We start from the raw sequence: 25,667 nt of genomic DNA, 5'->3' as shown, positions 1-25,667 counted from the left end.
ATCGCCCGCATTACCTCCTGAACCATCCCCAGCCCCTGCTCCCATCCGTCCTCGGAAAAATTGTCTTTCATGAACCCAGTCCCTGGTGCCAAAAAGGTTGGGGACCGCTGACATAAAATATAAAGATATCTACTCTGTCATTATAACACTTTCTATTTATCATCACAGAATCATTTAAGAGAAGAAAAAGGAAACAACATTGTTGTGAATTGTTCGCTGTACATTTGTTCAGTATTTCTAGTAAGGCTTGATTATGTGATATTAAGCAATGAGGAGGTTACAAATAAATATAGTTGGTTTGTTTTTACTTAGAATTGGTTCATGCTTATGCAGCATTCAGCCCTAAAGTAAGAATGCCCTAATTCATAAGGTAGAGAGAAGCAACTGGAGAGTTTTAGCATGTTTACAACGCAGCATCTCAATAGGTAGGCATTTGTTTCTGAGTCAGGGTAGCTGGTTACATATAGGGCTGTGAAGTTGAATTTTGACCTCGGTGTTCTATATCTGGTTAGGACATTCAAGCAGAAATTTTGATTATTTTGTACTTGGTCAGTGGCTTGGCTAATTACATTGAATTATTACTTTGGAGCAGAATTTTTGCTGTTTTCCATGGGGGGATTGGGAGGGATTTCTATTACCGTGGTATGTCTTGAGCTAACTAACCTCAGTCATGATAAACCAAAAATGAATTCCTAGACGTACATAGAAGGGAAATGCTAAAGACTTCACTCGCTTTTTAATATATACACATACAATGGAAACTTGTCACTCCACTTGAAAAGGAAATACTTGTGAGATCTGCTTTGCAGCAGTGGCAAAAACAATCAACACTTAAAAAAAAAGTGTTTTTGAAATAAAATACTTGGTGCTAAACTCACATTTAGGCTTGAATAATTAAGTTTGGGGATATACTTTTGCTACCTGAGGCATAAGCCTCTAAAAACCCATAGTTTATTAATTATCTGAAACATTGAGAAAGACTCAACGGTTTTGACATGATAACGCCATAGTAACTTGAGAGTAAAAGTAGGATCAAGAAACTCTAACCAGAAGCAAATTATAGCCTATCAATTTTTCTGTAGGGCAATCAGACCACTTTTAAGTGAGATAGTAAGTCCACAGAAATGAGCTGTTTGTAATTAAAATTAAGCATGCCAGGTCATTTCATGACCATTTATAAAATCAAGTGCCTGTTAATTAAACAGTTAGATTTTTCATTGTTATTACTTTCTTTAAAATTATTTCATTTGAGATGACTTATTTTGTTGAAAGTGGTTCAGCTTTGGGGTATTCTGTAATTTTATTATTGTGGATTTGAAAAAAATTGTAAACATCTCCGTAGTTTCTACCTCTTCACCCTATACTCTTAAATGTTGAGTGAGGGTTCTTCCTGGCTCCAAATCTGAGTTGAACAGTGAATGACTTGTTTTTTGAGTATTTTTTTTTCTGTTTCTAGTGAACTAAAGATTAGCAAAATAATGAGTTCATAGTAACAACTTTATAATGTTGTTATAAATAACTTTATGGTATCTATCATAGAACAGTGATTATAGCCCTGCTGTCACATCCTTTGTGCAATCTTGATTTCTTAACTTAAACCTAGAAGTAGAGGTTGAGTGCCTAATTAGAAAGTGACAGTGTCTAGGTGAATGCAGAGTCAGCTTCTAGGAAAGAGAACAATATAACATCTGTCCAACATTTAATGTCATTAAAAAATAATGAAATTACCTCCTTACCCCTCCCAGTTTTGCTCTTACATTTCCAGCAATGATAGATTCCCGACATGTGCGATTCACCAGGCTGTTACAAGCCTTCCTACCTATCTCTGCTCATGCTGTTCTCACATCCAGGAGTGACGTCTTAGATTCTTATTAACTCTCCTTCATCCTGAAAACAGCCCAAGCCCAGTTTCCAAAGAGCTGGCATGATGATGAGCAACCGCACCCCCACCATAGCATCATCTGCACAGCCACCCTACATCCTCCCAGAGTATCCTGTCGATGTCTCTGCAGTGCTGCGTACGACAGTGTGTTGATTTTACATATTCCCTTAGAGTCTCCAGTGCTTCATGCACTGCATGGAACATAAAAGGCGCTTAACAAGTATTCTTTCCATTTATAAATAAGACATAAACTGTCACCTACTTCTCATTAGTTTATTCTTCAGTGAACCTGTAAGACATCTTCTCTGGAAACTATTTCATTTTCCAACCCCTAATAATGTTAGTCAGTTTACTTACACTGCCAGCTTCATTCTTAGGTAAAATGTAAATTCTCAAATAGAACCCTAAAGATGACAATATATTCAGTTCCTTACAAAGACAAATAGGACAATCTTTATCAGTTTATTTTGGAACAAAATCAAATTAATGAGATAGTCGTTCTACAGCATGCTACCCAGGACTTCTATAGACAAGTGAAAGTTCTTAAATGAGAAGAAATTTGAAATGATTTATTTCTGTACTCTTGCTTAGCCACATATTAACATAAATGGTGATAATAGTGGGTAATAAACTGGAAACTGTCTTCTAGTAAACATACCAAGGGGAGAAGTAACAGTAGTGAACATGTTTGTTTTGAAAGTGCTAAGTATATTAAAAAATGTTTTGAGAAGATTTTCTTTGAATTGACACCTTGTTAAACAGGTTATGTTCACTCTTTACTAAAATACGATACTAGACTATGATGAAAGAACAGTATGCAGACCACCTCCTGCTATTTATTGACATTTATGATATCAGATGTGCCCTGGAATCCTCTGTCTTTTTTTAACACAAAAGAAACAAGTGTGAACACTAGAAGACAAGGATTGAGGATATTAATCTAAGAATTTTATTTCTGGCAGTAGCAAGCTGTGAGACCTTTGGAAAGCTATTTAGAATGTTATGTTTGCCCAGAATTATGTGTATCTCTGAAGGAAGTGTTAAGAACAGATTTCTTTTTTTAACTTTTTACAATCTGAAAGTTCTTTGATTCTTTTTGTGCTGGAATAGCTATAATAGATGAGAAGTTTCTTACATGTTTTTCTTTGATTAAGTAATTCATCAACATGCATTTATTGAAGGCCTACTATGTCTCAGGGGCTGACACAGGTCTTATGTGTCAAATACCAACCTAAAGATATTTAGAATCTAGTTGAGGTACAGTAAAATAATCATGAGGTAAAACAAAACCCTATGTCATGGGACTTTTAATCAAGTATCCTCTGGCTTCCTAAATGATAATTGCCTTCTTCCCCTCAAATATTTTCCAAATCCCCATCTCCATTAGCGAAGTCTCTTTTCTGTATGCCTTAGAGAGTCAAAATCTACATACAGCCTTTTTGCAAACAATATCTGTCACAAACTGCTTCAGACAGAGAGATTCTGACCAACTCAATTTACAACAAACACTGCCTTTCAAAGAGACTAGCATATTTTTCAGAAAAAAAAAAAAAAAAGTTAAACAGTGAGGGTAATAACAAAACCACAGCAGTTGTTGAAATCATTTACTACACTATTTGTTTTGAATCAGCTATAAAAATTTTAGTACAGATACTAAAAATATGCATAAATATAGTATATCTACCTGGATCCAGTTTTAAAAAAGAAAAAAAATAAATTGATAGAGCCAGACATTGGAGAGACTGTATCCAGGCATTCCAGTGGTTTAAAGACAATAAATATGGGGAGGGGGAAGGGTGAGTTTTGACAGGGCGAGAGAGAGTCAAGGACATATACACACTAACAAACGTAGTAAGGTAGATAGCTAGGGGGAAGCAGCCGCAAGGCACAGGGATATTAGCTCCGTGCTTTGTGACAGCCTGGAGGGGTGGGATGGGGAGAGTGGGAGGGAGGGAGACGCAAGAGGGAAGGCATATGGGAACATATGTATATGTATAGCTGATTCACTTTGTTATAAAGCAGAAACTAACACACCATTGTAAAGCAATTATAAAGCAATATATAAACCCCAATAAAGATGTTTAAAAAAAAAAAAAAGAAAAAAGACAATAAATACGTACTCTGTTTCTTTGATTGTTTGTTACTCCCCCAAAAAAGGGGAAGTAAGAATTATTTGTTAATTATGTGCTTCCCAAAGATCTCTAGTTTGCAACTATGATTCTCTATTGTAACTTAAGACAATTATGTAGTGTTTAAAAAGCACTAGATAAACATCTGTGCCCAAGACCTGACTATGCCACAAATATGCTTTGTCACCTTGGGTCTACTTAATTTCATTGAACTTCCAGTTTTTAGTTCCTTCATCTATAAAATAAAGGGATTTAACAAGGAATTCTATAATTCTTTCTAGATCTAAACATTTACCACTCTATTTCAGTGGTTTGAAATTTCTTATAATCCAGAAATACACAGATGATAATTTTAGAATAAAAAAAAAATCCAAAACACACACACACGTATTATGATAATTTCATGGAATCATAAATTTAGTAGTTAACTTCATGTTTGAAACAAAAATTAAAATATCTTTAACATTAAGAGTGGAAGTGGAAACAATATTATATATCTGAGACTGCATAAACAATCTGCACGGTAAAGAGGCTTAATTATAATAATTCTCTCCTAATATGTATTTCATTTGAGGTTTTCTGCCATCTACAGCTCTTTTCAGTATTACTGGTGGTCCCTCCAAGAGATTGTATGTACGTGAATAGTTTATTCTTGTAGGAGATCTGAGTTCATTTCTAGACTGCTGACTTTTTAAAAAATTTAGAACATGTCTACATGGTACACAAATTGCTCAACTCAAGCATATAGAGCAATGGATTTATTACCAGTGTTTGAGCAGACTCTCATTCTTTTTGCTTTGCTGTTTCATTTAAAAATTTATCAGATCCTCTGGCTTGACAGGGTCAGTTTTGGTTTTCAAAGTCTTGGGCCAAATGTCTACCTGTCTTAGGAAAGCCGTGAGCATTATGTGTTCCAAAGTCATGGGTGTCTTCATTTAACAAATTATGTAATAATGGAATCTCTTCCTTGATTCAGTTCTTCACTGGTTACTGTTTTTATTATTTTGGAGGAGAGGAGGTGCAAACCTTATTGAATCTCCTGGCTACAAGTTCAACATTGAATAGACATCTTAAACAAGTTAACCATATCTAGCTTGTTTGTGTGTATATGTGTTTGTGTATGTGTATGTAACTTAAGTGAAAACATTGCAATATTGATATCTAGAAAACAAGAATCTATTAGTTATACATTTCTGCCTTGGGAGAGTTTTCTTTAATCGAATGCATTCTGTATAGACCATTAGAAGCCATTTGTGTCTCCCTATTTTTTAGACTATTGATTCAACATGTATGCTACTTTTTAAACCCAATCACACCAAAACAGGACATTTTAAATGTTCTTTGTTAGTGAATGTTTGGAGATAAGAACACAATGATGCCTATCTGAGGGGATGTTTTCAGTTTGATTTCTGGGTTGTAAGAAGTGGTGAACCCATTAAAAAAGACATAGTCCTTCAAATAGTATGATTTTTTTGTGTAAATTTTTCTTATTAAACTTATATCAGTTTTTTAAAAATAATGATAACTGCTTGTATTCCTTTGGAAACATAAACTGTAAAATAATTTATTGTTTTCATGGTAACTTTATTAATAATATCACTTTGTTTAAAATATTTAATCATCCTAATCTAATAACAATACAATTTTATAGTATCCTTTCAAGTTACTCATGCTGTTACTTTCTTTAATAAAAGAAACCTGTAAATTTATGGGGCTTCATTTTTGTATTAACTATTATTTTATCATACTTTTGGTATTTTTTTGTAAAGTGATTAACTTGTAAGTATACTATCTTTGCTTGACTAATGGGTTTCTCCAAGTTCGGACTTGCTATTCTAACAGTTATAGCAATACATAAAGCCTTCACTAATTTTCAGATTAAAGGGCTTATGTTAGATGTGTTATTTTTTCATCTATAAATGAAATAGCATTCTGGTAGATGTGGAAATTATGTAAAGCCTTTGGTCAGACAATTTAACTTATTGTTGAATGGTAATGTTTATATGATGGATTTGAGAGAAATGGAATAGATAATCCAAAACTTGCTTAAAATGAAGCAGCCTGAGACATTCCCTGTTTCTATGCATTCATATACTAGCAAAATGGTTCTGAAAGCCATTTCTAGTCAAACTGATTGATATTCATTTATTCAAAATCCATTCAATGATTATTTACTGAGCACCTACTCAATACCAGACAGAATTCTAGGCAATGGATAAAGAGTGGTAAACAAACAGGCATAGTCCCTACCACCATGGAAGATATCATTCAATGGAGAATCCTCACAACACACAAAAAAACCAATAGGTATATAATTGGAAACTGTGATAGATGAAAAAGAAAGCAAAAAAAAAATTTGTGGTGAAGATGAGGGTGGTGACCACTTCAGATTGGAAAGTCAGAAGAGACCACTTTGAAAAATTACATTTAAGGTGAGAGCTAAAGGAAACAAGAATTTTTGTGTGTGTAAAATTGATGAAAAGCTGCATAGAAAAAAAGGCAGTGTGTGTGTAGAGGCACTAAGGAAAGAGCCCATTGGAGAAACAGAAGGGCAGATGTCACTAGAACATGGGAGAGGAAGGGGAGCATGAGATGAGGTGGCAGCAGAGAAGCAGGAGAGCAGATTGTGCAGAAGCTCAGGTTTTTCAAAAGTGAAGTGAGACTCCATCAAAGGGTTTTAAGCCGTAGGGTGACATGATGTTAAAGATCGTTTTGGCATTTTGTTGATGGTGAATTCAAGCAAGGCAAGAATGGAGAAGGGTAGAGGAGTAAGGAAACAAGTAGTTCAGGTAAAAGGTGATGGTGGCTTGAATTGGGGTGGTAGAGACACAGAAAAGTGGACAGATTTGAGGCGAGTTTCTGAAGTTTAATTCATGAAGCTTTGTTAATGGTTGATGAAGAAGTGGTAGAAAGAAGAACACCGTCCAGTTTTCTGATATGAGTGACAGGATAGAAGGTGTGCCATTTACTGTGATGAGATTGAACAGTGGGGCTAAGAAAGTTAGGCGTAAAATCAAAATATATGTCTGGTCACACTAACGTTGTTATGCCTCTGATACACCCAAGTGGGTATGTCAAGGAGCCAGTTAGATATGCTGATCTGAACTCTTAACTCGAGATTCAAGCTCAGAGGTATTCTAGACAGAGAGAACCAAGTGATGAGCCTTGGAAAGACCCCAACATCTAAGAGTCAGGGCAGTTGAGGTGGAGCCATGAAATGGGGCTCAGCTCAGACCAATATTGTGAGTTCAAGCACGTCCATAGGCTGGGAACTTGGGACTGTGCATACCTTGACAAAAGGAGTTCTGTGGACAGATGAGAGGGGATTTTGTATTGGAGCTGAAGTGGAAAGAACTTGCTTAAAAAAATATTGAAGAAGTTTGGCTGTTAAACGGATCAGATAAATGGATAAAAAAAGTTAGACGAATAAATAAATCCAGTCAGGAACTGCAGCGGGATATGGAGTCAAAAGGAGAGTTTTGTGGATTTGTTTTAGGTGAAATGAATGGCTGTGTATTGAGGGGAATGATTCAGGAGAGGAAAAGTTGATAATTCTGGAGAAAATAGTGACTCGGTGTGTTATGTCCTTGAAAAAGCCCGAGGAGACAGGATGTGGAGCACATGTATACAGATGTGGTCCTTTCACATGGTGGCAGAAACCTGGGAAGTTCTCCTGCTCTAGCTGTGTCATTATGTGGATGGTCCAAACCGGTTCCTTATTTTTTTTCAATTTAAGGAATTTGTCTTAATAGAGAAAATAATAAGCACCTATAGTTTAACTTTTGTTTAGTAATACAAAAGGGCAGATAGTGAAATATAAGCTTTCCCTTCGTCTCAGGTCCTACTCAAGGAAACCACTGCTATAGAATCTAAAGTATTTATTTTGGAAATATTCATACAAGAATATTTATGTCTTCTTTAGGTATATGTGTGTATGTACATATATTTTTTTTCTCCATTTTTACTTGTATCAGAGTGCCAAGAATAAAGAGGTGGCCAGTGTAAGATAATTCGAAGAAAGCTTATTTACAAATGGTTAATTACAAGGGACGTAGGGAACTGCACGGGATCATGTAGGAACAGCCCAGGACTAGCAGCAACAGAGCTAGCACCACTCTTAAGCTCAGAGGGTTGAGGGGAGAGCGAGGTTAGAGAATGCAGAAGTATATAGCGTAACACAAGGCAGACTTGAGAGGAGATGTGACCTTCAGTCAAAGGACACGGCCAGACTGAGGCAACGTTACAAGGAGAGAACCAGGAAAATGAATACTCTGACCGAATGCTTCACCCTTCCTCCAAACTCCTGCCATGGACTCCCATTGGTTAAACCCAGTGTGAAGTCAGAGGGTTAGGACTTCTCAATGTATATGCTTCATGGAGCTGAGAGCAGGGTGCAGAAAGATTGAGAGTGATTCTTGCAGTGACAAACAATCCCTCCACCCCCCCACCAAGCTGCATTGAGACATAACTGGTATTTAACACTGTGTGAGTTTAGATGTACATCATGTTGACTTGACATACGTATATACTGTGAAATAATTACAACAATGATGTAAATTAACACATCCATCACCTCACATGCTCTTGTTTTTTTTTTTTTTTTTAGTGTGGAGAGAACTTGTAAGATCTACACTCTTAGCATCTTTTAAGTATACAGTATTGTTAACTATAGTCACCATATTGTACATTAGATCCCCAGAACTTAGTCATCTCATAACTGGAAATTTGTACCCTTTTACCACATTCACCTGTGAACTGCAACCCCCAACCCTTGTCCCTGGCAACCACCAATCTACTCTCTCTGTCTGTGAGTTCAGTGTTTTTAGATTCCACATATACATGAAACCATGCAGTATTTGTCTTTCTCTGACTTACTGCAAATGGAAGATTTCTAACCTTCATATATCATCATAATCACTTCACTATTCACATGACAACTACAGCAATCAGCATTTAAAACAAAGGAGGCATATTATAAACACTGGTCTATACATCTTGCTTTCTCACGCCCACACTATATCTTAGAGATTGCATCTTGTCAGTACACATAGATCTGCCTTGTCCTTTTAACAGCTTCCAGGGGTTTCATTATATTATTGCATTAATTTGTTAGTGAGTTCCTAACCCACGAATATCTTTTTTTCCAGTTTTTAGCTGATATAAATAATGCTGCAGTAGACATTTTAAATATGACTATGTGAAAGTGTAGTAGTATACCTGTGAGATAAATTCTTAGAAATAAATTAGCTGGGTCAAAATTCGAAATTAATAGACTTTGCCAAGTAACCCTGCAAGCAGTTTACACTCTGATCAGGAGAACTTAAAAAGGCCTTTTCTTAAGTATCAGAGAGATATCAATGAATCTCACTGAAATTTAATTTATACTTCTTTAATTTTGAATGACATTGAACACTTTTCTATGTTTGAAAGTCATGTGTATTTTGTGTGTGTGTGAACAGCCCCATTCATGCATGCCTTTTGCTCATGTTTTACCTGAATTATTTCCTGTTGATTCATAAGGATTCTTTATATCGTAAAGAAATTGGCTCTTTGTCTGACATATTAAAAAGTTTTCCCAGTGTGTTACTAGTCTTTGAACTTGGTTATGTTTGCCCATGCAAGATATCTTTTTAAAATTTTATGTAGTTAAATCTGTTAATCTTTACTTTATAGTTTCTGGGTTTTGTGTCTTCATTAGAAATACCTCTTATAGTTACCAATTACAAAATGAACTCCTTCATACTTTATTATTTTTTAATTGCCTTTTCATGTTTAAAAGCTTCATCTATGTGGAATTCATTCTGGTGTCAAGAAGTAGGGGACTTTATTCTTTCTCAAATGAGTAGCTGGTTGTCTTAATCATTTATTAAGTAATCCATTTTGCCCACTGATTTAACATGCCACTGTTAATATATTTAATTTATATATGCCAGTGTATTTATTTCTGGATTCTCATTTTTATTCTATTGGTCTGTCTTTGTCTTAATGCACCAATATTAATTTCTACTTATTATAGACCTACTAAGTGTTTTATTATTCACTAGGGATCATCTTACCCTGTTATGCACCAATTTCAGAGGGTTCCTGGCTCTTGTGTATATTTTCCACATAAGTATTAGAATTTTAGTGACTTTTATTTCTCATTAGAAATGTTTATGCTAACAGCCTCCCAACAAGATTTAGGCACTTTGAATATCTTCCTCTCTTCCGCTTTCTTTCTTGCATCTTCCTCCTTCTTACCTACATTTCCCTGCATAGCCACTTTCTCTCCTAGGTTATGCCTAGCCCTAAACTTTTCTCAGTCTGCCTCTACAATTAGTGAACAAAGGCCTAACAGTGAAAGAAACAATCCATGGGTAAGAATTTATGGATGGGCTTCCCTGGTGGCGCAGTGGTTGAGAGTCCACCTGCCGATGCAGGGGACACTGGTTCGTGCCCCGGTCCGGGAGGATCCCACATGCCGCGGAGCAGCTGGGCCCGTGAGCCATGGCCGCTGAGCCTGCGCTTCGGAGCAGGAGAGGCCACAACAGCGAGAGGCCTAAGTACCGCCAAAAAAAAAAAAAAAAAAAATTTTATATATATATATGGATAAAAAACGTGTAATTCAAACTTGATACTTAAAACATGTAGCTCAGTGTATGAGTTCCTACTCTGCAGAGAATCTACTTTTCTGACACAGTGTTTCTTATATCTCCTTTTTGTTGTCCTTGTCATTCATTATCTTTTCCCCCACTACAGGAGATGAAACTGAGATAAAACTTAATGACATTTTTTGGAGGAGTACAGCTTACAGCCATTCTAAATTTAGCTCATTTGGGAAACTTTTTTTTTTTAATTCTGAGTTTAAATTTAAAAATTACTGTCTTAAAAGTTTTGATAGAGTTTGAAATTTACCTACCTTTAGTTATATTAAGAAAAGTTATTGCCTCAAACTGAAAATGTCACTGTCACTGTTTACTAAATGCAGAATATCAGGCATTTTTAACTGATTTACTTCCAAGTAATCAGCTAGTAATATAGTCTCTTTAATCCTTTTGCTTCTTCACAGTCTCATTCTACTTCAGAATTTTACGATATTTTACTTGGGGCATTAAAACAGCTGTTTAGTTGACCTTTTTGCCTTTAGTTTTTCCTCTCCCATCTATCCTGCATAGTCTTACTAGTTTAATGTCTTAAAACGTCTACTTATCAAGTAAGTTTATTTTTTAAGAGTCTCCAGTGTCTCTCATTGCTAGGAAAAAAATGTTCTAAATCCTAGAGTTAGTGAAAGTCATCCTATTAGGGGTCAAAATAATACCATTCCACCATGCATTTCTCTGATGGTCTGGCTTTATTTTCCTGTGGATAAAGTTCAGAATCTCTTGGGGAGTGGATGGACTGCACCTCCTCATACAATATCCTATAAATATTGGTTCTTGCAATTAAACTTCTTGCTTAGAAAGCTTAATTAAACAGCACAGATTATTATATATAATAAGCACTCAGTAAATACACATTGAATGAATAAACAAGGTTATATTCTCCAGGAAAATCCCTAACTTAATAAACAGCACACTGTATGACCTGAATTCAACCTAGGTTTGGCTGTTTTCAGTTGCAAGTAATATAAGACAACACATAATGACTTAAATAACAGTAGCCATCAAAAGAAGAATAGATGTAGGGCAACCTCAGGGTAGATTAACTGAAGGTCTGTATTAGCTAGGATGTATTTGCTATTGCAACAAAGACCGAAATAACATAAATCTATTTCTTTTTCATAAAAACATTTGGGTAGGTGGCCCAGGGCTGGTATGTTATCTGGAGCCCAGCCTCCTAATAATTTTCCTGCGCCATCCTCTTGTGTTCTGAGATGTCTGTTCCAGGTCTCACCATTACAGTTCTTCACAGGAAGGAGATGAAGAGGACGAAAAAAGTACCTGCCCCCTAAATTAAGAAGAGTGTGGAAAATGGTATCTTTAGCTCTTTGTCAAGACACAAATTCTATTGCTATAGAAGAAGCAGATCATAGATTTGGGGGAACAACATACAACAGGTTAAATGACTTCATTGAGAAAACTGGTTCTTTACGTTCTGTCCCCTGGAGACCAGGATAGTCTCTCTTCCAAAAGCACACAGCCACGTGAAAGAGAGAAGATACCTGAAAATATCAGGGTTATGATAGGAAGGAAGAAAGGGGGAAAGGCTGTTGGTCAGACATCTAAAACTTTCTGCTATAATCCTCACTCCTGAATGCACACTTTCTTCTCTAGCCAAATTTGACAATCCATTATTTCATGATCACATTTTACACTAACTCATACTGGTACAGGCCCCTGCTTTCTCCCCATGTGGAAAGGTGCTCCTCCACCTTCCAGGCTAAGCTAAGTCTTTATTTCTTTGCAAAGATGAACTTTTCCATAAAACCTCAGTATACTCATACAATAGTGGTATATTACCTTAATCCTGTACCAATGTTTTTAATATTAAGCATAGAGAGACCTAACTTGCTAATTGCATTTTAAAAAATGAATACAATTTCTTAAGGACAAAACATGCTTTATTCTTTGTTTTTCCATAGTTGGTTTTACAGTAACTGGAGCAGGTTCTGATTATAAAGAGCTTACTGTTATTTATTTAGAGTAAATACAGTTGTACCTGGAAACAGGTAAAAGAACTAATGATCTTGCACCTCTCTATCCTCCTGTGAGCCTATGATCTCTTAAAAGATGTTATATTCATAAAATTTGGGGGAATATGTTGTAAAATTATAACAAAATAAATTCACATTTATTATAATAGAAATTATTTTTAAGCTGTTTATATTGTAAGGCTAAAATTAATGACTTATATGGTTAGTGTAAAAATGTACAATTGTTAGATAGATATGGACCAAAGATACTTGATGATTTTTAATGGAAATTTTGGGCATAATATAGGAGGTATCGTAAATATATCTGCATTTAAATATTTCCATAAATAAATGCTTGTTGAAGGAGCACCATCAATATAACATTAGTTTTTCTTTTTTAAAATTTAATTTAATCTTTTTTAATACAGCAGGTTCTTATTAGTTATCTATTTTATACACATCACTGTATACATGTCGATCTCAATCTCCCAATTCATCCCACCACCACCACCAGCACCCCCGCCCCCCCCCACCCCCCGCCGCTTTCCCCCCTTGGTGTCCATACGTTTGTTCTCTACATCTGTGTCTCAATTTCTGCCCTGCAAACTGGTTCATCTGTACCATTTTTCTAGACTCCATATATATGCATTAATATACGATATTTGTTTTTCTCTTTCTGACTTACTTCACTCTGTATGACAGTCTCTAGGTCCATCCATGTCTCTACAAATGACCCAATTTCGTTCCTTTTTGTGGTTGAGTAATATTCCACTGTATATATGTACCACATCTTCTTTATCCATTCGTCTGTTGATGGACATTTAGGTTGCTTCTGTGACCTGGCTATTGTAAATAGTGCTGCAATGAACATTGGGATGCATGACTCTTTTTTTTTTTTTTTTTTTTTTTTTTTTGCGGTACGCGGGCCTCTCACTGTTGTGGCCTCTCCCATTGTGGAGCACAGGCTCTGGACGCGCAGGCTCAGCGGCCACGGCTCACGGGCCCAGCCGCTCCACGGCATGTGGGATCCTCCCGGACCGGGGCACGAACCCGTGTCCCCTGCATCGGCAGGCGGACTCCCAACCACTGCGCCACCAGGGAAGCCCAACTCTTTTTGAATTATGGTTTTCTCAGGGCATATGCCCGATAGTGGGATTGCTGGGTCATATGACAATTTTACTTTTAGTTTTTTAAGGAACGTCCATACTGTTCTCCATAGTGGCTGTATCAATTTACATTCCCACCAATAGTGCAAGAGGGTTCTCTTTTCCCCACACCCTCTCCAGCATTTGTTGTTTGTAGATTTTCTGATGATGCCCATTCTAACCAGAGTGAGGTGATACCTAAACATTCGTTTAAATTAGTTTTTCTGATTATACAACTATGAAACTAACTTATGTAGTAATGAAATACTAAAGTAGTTGCTAAATTATGATAACTTCTCTGTATAATTTCAGTTTGAACAGAAGAAATATAAGGCAGTAATATATACTCCATGGAGAGTATGCCTTCAAGTAAAATTAAAATCTAATTAGGGTGAGAATAAAAGTACTAAAATATTGTTGAGATTGATATTGAAGGTAATGCAGAAGAAAACTCTGCCTTGATAGTGGAAATAGCTCTGAGAGCCAGGAGTATGAAAAATAGCATTTAAGAAACCAAACTTTCTAATTGAATTTCTTGTCTTGATAAGCAAAAATAAAATTGGGAGCCAAGATGAAGGAGAAAAATCATAAATTCAGGAGCTCATTTATGCTGAGATGGTAATTTATAAATGCCAGTCGTTCACAAAATATCCTACAAGTAACCTGCAGGTTTCCTTTCTAAAGTTTAGAACAAGGCGAATGTAATGTCTAAGTATAACATTTGTACTAATTTAAAAGCAAATTAAGTATCCTAGTATTGGCCTCTGTATAAGAACTAAGAAGGTGGGAAACCTCAGCTGACTCAGATTGAGAACAGGGAACTTCATTTTAAGGTGAAATGAAACTGCCTTTATAGTCAGTGATCACTTTCTATGAATTACATGAGGTCAACAGTCAGATTCTGAAATGATTAAACCTACTAAATGAGGTTTAAAAAAGATTACTAAAAGATTATTATGTTGTCACCCTGAATGCATCATATTAAAAATTGGTAGGAGAGCCTATGAAGAAAGTACAGTCTCAGGAGAAATGGCAGCATAGATCAAATTTTCCCTTTCCACGTGCTGTCTCCCCTCTGTGCCCTCCATTCTTGGGCTGTTTCTTCTCTTGGTGTGCTCATTTTTTGAGATCCTACCACAGTGAACTGGAAATCCCTAGAGACTTGTAATTAAAACCACAGTTCTCTGACCAGCTGCATAAGTATCACCAAGGAGCATCTCAGACTCCACCCCAGACCTAAGGAATCAGAATCTTCGTTTTAACAAGATTTTCAAGTGATTCCCCTGCACAGAAAATTTTGAGAAACACTGCTTTTGCATACCAGTATCTTGGGATCTTAGTAACAGCTTTTCTGATAAACACTCTCTGATTAATTGTGATTTGGTTTCGTGGGAGCCTGTTTCTGAAGCCCTTGTGTTGGCACTGTGGATTTTACATTGGGTTCTCCAGAACCAAATGTAGTTGTAGGGGTAACACAAAGATTTGATTTGAATTTTATTTAAAACTATCTATTTTATGGGCCTAAATAGAAGACCTAACTAGAAATTTCTCCAGAGAATACATACAGATGGCCAACAGGCACATGAAAAGATGCTCGATATCACTAATTATTATAGAAATGCAAATCAAAACTACAATGAGGTACCACCTCACATCGGTCAGAATGGCCATCATGAAAAAGTCTACAAGTAACAAATGCTGGAGAGGGTGTGGAGAAAAGGGAACTCTCCTACACTGTTGGATGGAATGTAAATTGGTGCAGCTACTATGGAGAACGGTATGGAGATTTCTCAGAAAACTAAAAATAGGGTTACCATATGATCCTGCAATGTCACTTCTGGGTATATATCTGGACAAAACTATAATTCAAAAAGATACATGCACCCTTATGCTCATAGCAGCACTATTTACAATAGCCAAGACATGGAAGCAACCTAAGTGTCCACTGACAGATGACTGGATAAGAAAATGTGGTGTATATATATATATATATATATATATATATATATATATATGCATGTATGTGGGTATATATATATATACCCACATACATGCATATATACACATATATACATACACAATGGAATACTACTCAGTCATAAAAAAGAGTAAAATAATGCCATTTGCAGCAACATGGATGGACCTAGAGATTATCATACTAAGAGAAAGACAAATACCATATGATATCACTTACATGTGGAATCTAAAATACGACACAAATCAACATGTCTAAGAAACAAAAACAGACTCACAGACATAGAGAACAGACTTGTGGTTGCCAAGGGGGAGGCAAGGTGGGGGAGGGATGGATTGGGAGTTTGGGGTTAGCAGACGCAAACTATTATATATAGAATGGATAAACAACAAGGTCCTACTGTATACCACAAGGAACTATATTCAATATCCTGTGATAAACCATAAAGAAAAAGAATGTAAATAAGAATGTATATATAGTATATGTATAACTGAGTCACATTGCTGTACAGCAGAAATTAACACAACCTTGTAAGTCAACTATACTTCAAAAATAAATTAAAAAAAATAAAACTATTTTAATTTTTAAATACTGTAGAGAAAAAGAAATACAGCACCTTCAAAGTGATTTGAAGACTACCAGTGCATTCAGTTATGCTGTCAGATTAACATTTTTTAGATTTGAAATAAAATTTCTTCCACTATCCCCGTTTAAGTAATTAGTATCCATAGACTAAAAAGTGTGCTGCCACAAACAAATGTGGTACAATTCTCAGTTTCTTATAATTGTGAATACCAATTTTCTCAATGCTTTGCAATTAAAATCAAGTATAGAGATAAAAGAGATACTCTGGGTAAAATAAAACTGCACCTGTCATCCATAACCCTGGACAGAGTTGTTGCATCCATCCAAACAGCCACTCTGTTCATACAGATTTTATATTAAGTAATTGTTATATATTTGAATTTCCAAAATACAGCTTTTCGGTTCTAAAGCATTTTGGAAAGCATTGCCACAACGGAAAGGATGATTCCAGCTGAAAGAGTCTCTAATAACAGGGCTACCTCCGAACAGAGTTAATTGAATGCATCACTTCTTCTGGAGCCCTTGATCACAACAAATTGACACCTGCCAACTTCTCCCCTGTATGTTCCTGATCCTGGTCAAGTAGTTCTCAAGTCGTGGCAGCAAAGTCATTTTGATTAATTTTTTGATGTGAATCAAACTTTCAAGCTAGCACATGCTATGAAACAAATTATACATTTCCTGTGACCTACTAAAATAATTAGTTCACTAGAGCAAGAGTCTGGATTTAAGACTAAAATCGTACATAGAAATAATCTATATTTCTCACAGTAAAAAATATTTTCTCTGAAATTACTTCAGTTCCTTGGTGTAACTTTCTAATGTTGTGTTCATCCATTCCTTCAGTCTGTCAGTAGGCATTTACTGAGTGGGCTATATGCCTTGTCATGCTAAGAATCAAAAGATCAAAATCCCTCACTGTGGAGTCTCAGTTTAGAAGAGACAGATGCTCAAACAAATAATTACTGAACAATGTGATGATGGTATATTGGACAAATACAAATGGTTCCATAGGAGTACAAGAGAAGAAATAAATAATTAGGAAGGGTAAAGCTAGGTTAATTCAGATTTTATTTTGCTTGGTAACTGGTTCTAACATTTTTTTTAATATAGTGATAAAATATTATGGTTTGAAATTATATTTGAATCAATTTGATTTAGAAATAAAACATTTCTCACCATTAGTAATTAAAATGCCAGTAATCAACATAGGGATAATGTCAATTTAAAGAGATAAATATTAAGAAACAAACATTTAAAATAAAATATTAACATTTTATTTAAATAAAAGATCACTTTTAAAGAAATACTTAACACTGAATTTTATAAATGTTCAGTTAACCTCACTTGACTGTTAAATGCTTATGTGTGTGTAAGTACACACCAATATTTTTTATCATTTTGACATGGATTTTCTCATTTGTGCATTATTTAGAGCACATTTAGATTCCACCCTGGTTTCCGCTCGAGACTCTGTACTACTTCCTCTGAATTAATTGATACAATGAGCTGATGTCAATTACTTTCACTATTAGGCTGAGTTACTGTTAGCCCACGACAACTTAGAAGGTAAATATACCACGCAAAGGCATACAAGTACTGAAATCCCAAATTAAGTATCAAAGATGTTTTTTAGCTTTATGTAATTTTGGAGTGTCTGTATCATTGCTTCCCCACATGGTCTGGGAAGGACTCTTGGATATAAATGCCTTCTGATAAGGCCTATGCCTGGGTACCTGTAGAGGGAAATGGCTCTGGCAATAGACTTGAACAACCCTGGGCTACCCACCCACTGATCATGGTTCTAACTCTTCCTTCTTGCTTTCTTGCTTGCTCTGCTGGGAACAGTTTTCAATATTTTAATTATAAAAATGGAACTTCTCTTTTTAAGGCCCAAGCGAAATGCTCTAAGCTTGATTAAGCCCTTTGTTTATCGTCTACCCATAACTACTCTGGTCTCCGCATTTCTGTACATTTCATATCACTCTGATGACGGATCAGATTCTGCCTAGTATTGTATCTCGCATGAATCTTATCCCCCACCCCCACCTCCACGTAGGTTATAGAGTCTTTGGAGAAGAAACATCTTTGTATCCTGGATAACACCAAGTCCAAATTCATATGGAGTAGAACTGCCTATTAAATGTAGAGTGAATTTTCCATCCCACCTCCTGAAAATCCAGTATCATGCTCTCTTATGTTGTATTTTCCCCCCTTATAATGTTCTTCCTCTCATTTTCTTCTCTTAAAATCCTGTCCTCCTAGGCTTAAGCTCTTGAAAGGCAGTGAATAGACTCTTGTTCATCTTCTATTTCCCACAGTGCTCAGTAATTGTTTGTTGCATGACTAGAGGTTTGCAAAGAGTTGTAGAGGAACAGCATTCCTATATAAGAAACAGAGTTCCATGCCAAACTGGGCTATGCCCTGCTATGGTAGTTTTAGGCATGGCTGATGGTAAGTCAGGAACAGGGGATGGAGAATATTATCTCTGAGGCCAGTCCTATTCTATTTTGCAGCAAGACGCTACCAGGGCTTTACGATTATTGGTGTTCAAAGGGTGGCTCTCCATCAAGCAACCTGTGACCCACTATTATGGGTTCTGCCTTTTTAATCTGGGTGGACTTTTCTACTTTAGAGAGTTTCCTATTCAAAGCTAGAAATATTTTGTGAATGCTAATACATAAGAAGAAAATAATTTGTGCTGTTGAAACAGGAGTTTTCCAGAACAAATTCCAGCTTCACTATTGCTAGGGTACAGGCAGACTATAAAACAGTGCCCTGCAAGCAGTGGTTCAGATATCCATAGCTCCTGTTTATTGGCCCTCTATTTCTTGCCTATTAATTATCTACTTTATGAACATTACCTCCTAATTTCAAAACTATTGCGTTGTCCAGAAAGTTCATTTCCATAAGATGTTAAGGAAAAAACAAATGAACTTTTTGGCCAACCCAATACTTATCAGATATATATAGGTATAATTACTCCATTTTACAAAATGGGAAAATTGAGGATCGGAAAGGTTAAATTACATCATCATAACTGGCTATTAAGTAAATAAAAAGACAAAGATTTGAACACAAAACCTGCATTTTTCCCCCATATTATACTTGCTGCCTCCTTATAAAGGTGGCTTTCATTAGCCGGCGGGGCATGGGAGGAGGGGTAAGGAAGACTTAGAAATCTTTTCTTATGAGGCTAATATATTCTCATTGCTGTGGCATTATTTCAGAAACTCATATTGCTATAAAAAAAAAAAAAACTCAGCCTTACCCCTTTCTGACTTGGTACTATTGGCCTTGATAAAGGATAGTACAGGAAACAAGATGGCTAATGTTTTGTCTCTCACCAGGAGGAAATTTAGCTAGTGTCTTTGTTTTTTTTGCAAAAGGAAAATAAAATGAATCTGTGATGTGCAAATGAATCTCTCAACTGTTTGTTAATTTCTACTGTTTACTCAAAAATGGGAAACACCAAGCCTGTGATACATCATCTTTTGTGCACTTGGCACCTTCCGTCATGAATAATATTAATCTGCTTAAACTAACAAGGATTAATTGCCTTGGTAAGGCAACCTGGCATTGGAATGATATATTGCCCAGACAGCTTGGAATTTAGCCACTCATAAATCTCATTTGTTTGTTGGTTTATTTCTGTTTGTCTCTTTCTCTGACAGATGTGTGCCCAATCACTGTGAGCATGGTGGGAAGTGCTCGCAAACGTGGGACAGCTTCATATGCACTTGTGATGAGACGGGATACAGTGGGGCCACCTGCCACAACTGTGAGTGCCAATTTATCTCACTTTAAACTTGTAATTGCATGAGAATCCTAGGTCTTCAGCTGTGCTTTAAAGCTTAGCAACCTGAATAATCCACATAGTAAATCACTTGATTCTGAAGAACCCAGATTTCACTGTTGCTTTTCTAGAATAGTATTCTAGTTGTCAAAATATATTCTCTCAAGCCTAATGACTCAAAAAGAAGGACCAACGTTTCCGAACTCCATAAACATGTAGTTGAGATTGGAATGCTGCTCTTGGATGTGCCTTTATGTGTCTAAGCCACATCTGTCTGGATAGATTGTTTGGAAAATTGTGTTAGTATGATGTCTCTGACTGGATGCTCATTTATCAATTCATCAGAGAGGCAGACGGAGTGTAATTTGAACATTTAGTTTGTGGATGATAGTTGTCTCAGTGCTCTTTTAGAACTATTTGGCCACATTATTTAGATCAGAAAAATGAGCTGGAAAATGTAAGAAAGTCCATTGAAGTTGTATATGTAAAATAAAAATGCAAGAAGGCAATTTTTTTAAATATTAAAAAATTAAAAGTAGCATGCAAACATGTTTTTTAGAACACAGATGTGCCTTGTTTTACATAATAGCTTTTCCCTGAAAAGTTAAATAAAAATTATATTTTTATAATTCATAGATTATTAAAAATGAATATTAACTTTATAATTGTAATGTTAATTTTCCGATAATGCATAGTACTTTTGAAGACAGATTTGCCATAAAACATATAGTTGAAAGAAGGTCATCTGTTATGTAGCATGAATGTGTGTGTGTGTGTGTGTGTGTGTGTGTGTGTGTGTGTGTGTGTGTGTGTAAGAAGGAAGGAGGAAAGAGATTCAGTCTTCTTCAGTCTTCTCTCCGTATGAAAATCTAGTATGTAAATCCTCTAAGTATACAGAGTGCTTTCTCTTCATTTCACTTTTAGAAAATAATAACAAGCAAAATATTATTAGAGTTCTGGGGACAGTAAAAATGTAATACCGTTCTCTGAGACTTTTCATATCATTATTTGTAGTAATGTACAATAAGACATTGAGTTCAGCATATATTGTAAGACCTCAACTAAGAAAAAAAATTTGTAATTTATTTTATTGCACTTATTAATTTGTTTACGAGGATATTTTAAAACACCAAGAGACAAAAAGAACTAGAAAAATTAACATTAATAGGGTGATATAAAAGAGTTAAAACACTTAGTAGATTCATCTCTACAGTATTTATATATAGATATGTAAAAACATATTTTAATGAATAAAGAACCAAAGTGATTGATATTGAAATTAATTAGAATTAAGGAGTTATGACTAAAATTGTACCCTTCCAATCACATCAAAATATTAACTTTCATCATATGACATTCATTGTATGATACATAATGCTTGAACTAAGTAACTTAGATGAAACAAAGTGCCTTCACTCCACCAGTAGAATTTATATAATACGTTATAAATACCACCCTTAACTATCACAATCTTGTTTCTGAGAATGGAAATTCTAACTAAAGGAAAGAACAAGAAATTGGTGGTGGTTACAAGTGTTTCCTATCTCAGCGACTACTTTTATATTTAATGTAAAAGCAAATAATTTTTTAAATAATTGCTTCTTTCATTGAATACACAGCAAAGAAAAAAGACATTTAAACATATTAAAAACAATTTAAAATATATGCCAGTAGTAGAATAGTTAAGTGTTTGTTTTTTTTTTAAAGCGTTAACAACTCCAAGTATTAGAGATGTCCTAAGTGTGGTTAGATCTGGCTCTTGTGGGAAATTATAAATGTAAAAGAGGGAAATTATCTCTTCCCTGCTGCTTATTCTACTCTTCCTTCATTTAATTTTTGTGTGTATGAATACAGAATCATTCATTTTAACAATGAAAGCCTGATCGCTCATTGTCTTCCCCAAATAAGGCCAAAATGTTGAAAATCATGTGTGTGCATAAATAGAGGTTAGAAGACCATAGTGCAGAATTCAAGAAAGGATTGATTGGACACAATGTTGTTGTGAAAGATATATCTTGTGGGTTGTAGAAGGCACGTGCTTCCAAATAAGCTAAAAGACTTGATATATCTCTTAGTTACTCCCATGAATTAGTTAAAAATTGGGAGGGTTTGGCCCAGCACATAATACTGTGAAAATTATATGCTATTCAGTTTGATACAGAATGAACAATTTGGCATTTTTACGTAGTCAGTGACTGCATGGGCTTCTGACGCTGCCTGTGAGGTCACCATTCTGGGTGCCTTTGCAGGAAGTCATTCTCTTCTCTTGGACTTCCTTAGTTCCTCTGCCGACTAAATGCCTCCTGAGCTCTCTTACAGTTCTGAGCTCCGAGGAGCTGAGACTTCCAGTTGCTTATTCTGTGTTCTGTGTTTTTGACCTTTGTTAGCATTATTAAATTTTTACCTCATGATTTTCAGTGAAAGACCAAGTGTCCCTTTTGTAAAGGAACTATGGTAATTTTAACATAGTACTAGTTTAAAAAGGTAAAGAACAGCTAACTAAAGTCTGAAGTTTAGTAAAACTAAATATTTAGGAGAGCTTCAAACATTACAATTAGGCTGCTAGCTGTTTAACACATTTTCTTCCCTGGTCCAGGCTTGGCCGGGATGCGAAAGCTATTCCTTGCGTGATTGTCCAGGCTGGGTTGTAGTCCAAGATGGAGGCTCGAAGCCCTTCTTTGACAGGTCACACTGCCTGAGTTTGAACTTGGATCGACTTACTTGTAATTGTGGGCACTAAAGCCGTTTGAGCTTCATTTTTCTCCTTTGTGAAATGAGATTAATAACAGCACCACCTCATAAAGCCATTGTGAGATTAAATGAGATGATTTGTGGAGAACACTGAGAAGGGCTTTAGCATATGTTAGTACTCAGTAAATTATTGCCACTTCATCCCATTCAGAACGATCATCCCTTTGCTCTGAATTTCTATACAAATAGTTGTCCATATCACACAATTTGTCACTTAATTTCATGCTGCCATTCATTGTTTGCTGTCGCTTCCATGGCAGATTTGAGCTTGAAGTGAATGACTGGTTTCCATAGGGTTTTGTTTTTCCAGAAGAATTGAAGAACATTAAAAGTGATCTGGGTATGTCCTAGACCTATCTGTTTGTTTATTTGTTGCTTATACATGGAGGAATTAATTTTCAAGTGAATTCTCTACAGGGCTCAGAGAATTGTCATTTACAAACCACTCCCATGAGGAGACAGGGTGTCATCCTTTGGGTGAGGAAATCCTTCAAGAAAAGCCACAGATTGCAGGAAAGGGAGAGACAGTTTTTCGTGTTCAAAAACTAAGGAGGCTAGTTTGTGAAAAAATGCAAATACATTACATTCTTGCAGTTGCATACCTTTAAAATTTCCTTATGCAGGTATTCCATTCTCAGTCAGTTTCTAAGAACTGACTATTAGCATATCAAAACATAAAATCATGACACAGAGACACAGAGGGTAGAATCATCATGTTAAATAGTTTATTTGCTTTGTTACGTTGACTTTTCCCTACTTCATTCTCCCCAAAGTGTAAGAACTTGTCTTTATTTTGAGCAAAACTTCATGTTTATAGCTATAGTATTTTTCTCTTAGTGGTGATAGATAGACTTCTTTCAGTAGATCTCCAAGCTCACATTCCAATACCTCACATGCTTTTTAGGATCTAATTATCATCTCATTTTTTTCGCGTGTGTTCTTTACACTTCATAATTATGGCTCTGGTTTACATAAATTAATTCAAAAACCTATCCCTTATCCCAGGGCTTAGCAGATATTTTTTTCTCATGCTGCTGGGGTCTATCTTTGACCTCAGTCATTCTTACATATACTATTAGTCCCCTATGTGGAACTGCCCTAAAAATCCCCAGGGTATCCTCAATAATATGAACCCTTTCACTATTTTCACAAGTACCAGAGGATAGTTGACAAATATAAGCAATGTTTTGGGGTGGAACTCTATAAGAATTACTAGATGCCAGACCTTCATTCGGAGAGAAAATAGTTTTCCAGATATCTTTTTATTAAAGGAGGGACTTTCACCTTGCCCAGATATACAGACATGACTGTTTCCAGAGGAAGTAGGAGGAGGTAAGTTAGATGACCTATGAAGATCTCTTCCAATTTTAAAATTATGTGATTTCTGAATTCTGAAATACTAAGAAGAAACAGTGATTGATGTTGCCACAGAAATGCAAAAGTAAATTTTTCACCAGCCAGTTTTAGAAGAAAAATTGAAATTTAAAAGGACACTATTCTACATTCTGTAGTCTGGAGCTATGACTCTAGGTCTGTAAATTTGTAAACCATAAATTATACTGCATCTTATTACTGCACACATGAAAAGTGAAGTGGATTTCAGTAGCTCACACCATGTTATTTATAATCCATTATACCCATAAGTAACTTAATTCAAAGCATAATTTTCTAAAAAGAAATTATTCCTACCTGCTGAAAGTCACACTAACCTAGGGCATAAAAACACAGATTTATTGGCACAAGGAAATATGGTCCCCCGCATCCATTTGGAACTACCACAAACTTAGACACCAATGAAGACAACTTGGAATTTGACCATTGCTACCAAAAAAACAAAAACAAAAGGGGCAGTCATTGGGTGGAATCATGGCCTTGTGGAATTGGAATCCATCCTTCAGCTGTAAGTTCAATTGGCTTACAAGGTCCTACTTGGTATGGCTGTGTCTTTAACCTGGTTTTCAGCCATACTCTTCCTCTCTGTCTCCCCTCTAGTCCCACTGGCCTCCTTTCAGTTTTCCCTACTTGCGTGGTACCCTCGAACTGTTCACTCTCCCCTCCCACTGCCATGACCACAGGACTTTTGCACATCCTCTCTGCTTTGCTTGGTATGTTCCTAGTCATCCTTCAGATCTCAGCTCAGTAGTCACCACCTTAGGGAAGCTTTCCATGAACCCATAATTAGGTCAAATCCTCTTATTTCAAGACATATATCTTCCTCTTAGCCTTGGTGATGGCTGTGACTTTGCATTTATCATTTGTGATTCTTTAATAATATCTGTCTTTTCCACTGGGCTATAATATCTGACAGGAGATAGTGCCAGGTTCTGTCCACCATTTTATTCCCAGAGCCCACCCAGCATATAATATGTGCTCAGTGAATATGCACTGAATCTAAGAGTGAATAAATGACAGATAATCTAAGAAGCATCAAGGGCTTTTTAAAAATCAATGTCCTTTATCCAAATTTATGAAGGTTGTAAAGCTAAGAAGAGAGAGTAAAGCCAAAGGGAGAAAAAGAAAACAGAAAAAGGAGGGTAGAGAATAAAAGATGCATTAATTCAAAGCAGAGGGCGCAGTGATAGACATGACAGCACAAACAATCACAAGAGGTGTAGAGTTTTAAGAAATTATATGGACAGATTCAATATATGGGCACACAAACCCATGCGTTTCAAATAATCTTCGAGGAAAATATTGCCATGTTAAGACACCATTCGTTAAAGTAACTTGTGAGACTATATAGTAATAGTGGCAAAATAAATTGCAACGGCAACAAAAGATCTTAGATAACAT

At 35.9% G+C, this 25,667-nt stretch overlaps 1 protein-coding gene across 1 annotated transcript in view; it reads left to right on the top strand.

Moving 5' to 3' along the window:
- Positions 1–25,667, top strand: part of CNTNAP2 (contactin associated protein 2) — a 2,098,245-nt gene that overhangs the window by 1,252,014 nt on the left and 820,564 nt on the right. The window contains exon 12 of the mRNA XM_032643309.1: positions 20,002–20,108. Coding sequence (XP_032499200.1) covers positions 20,002–20,108 — 107 coding nt within the window. The remainder of the gene's footprint in view (positions 1–20,001; positions 20,109–25,667) is intronic.

This window comes from Phocoena sinus, chromosome 9 (genome assembly GCF_008692025.1).
Source record: "Phocoena sinus isolate mPhoSin1 chromosome 9, mPhoSin1.pri, whole genome shotgun sequence".
Taxonomy (NCBI): domain Eukaryota; kingdom Metazoa; phylum Chordata; class Mammalia; order Artiodactyla; family Phocoenidae; genus Phocoena; species Phocoena sinus.
This window is presented reverse-complemented; position numbering and strand designations above follow the sequence as displayed.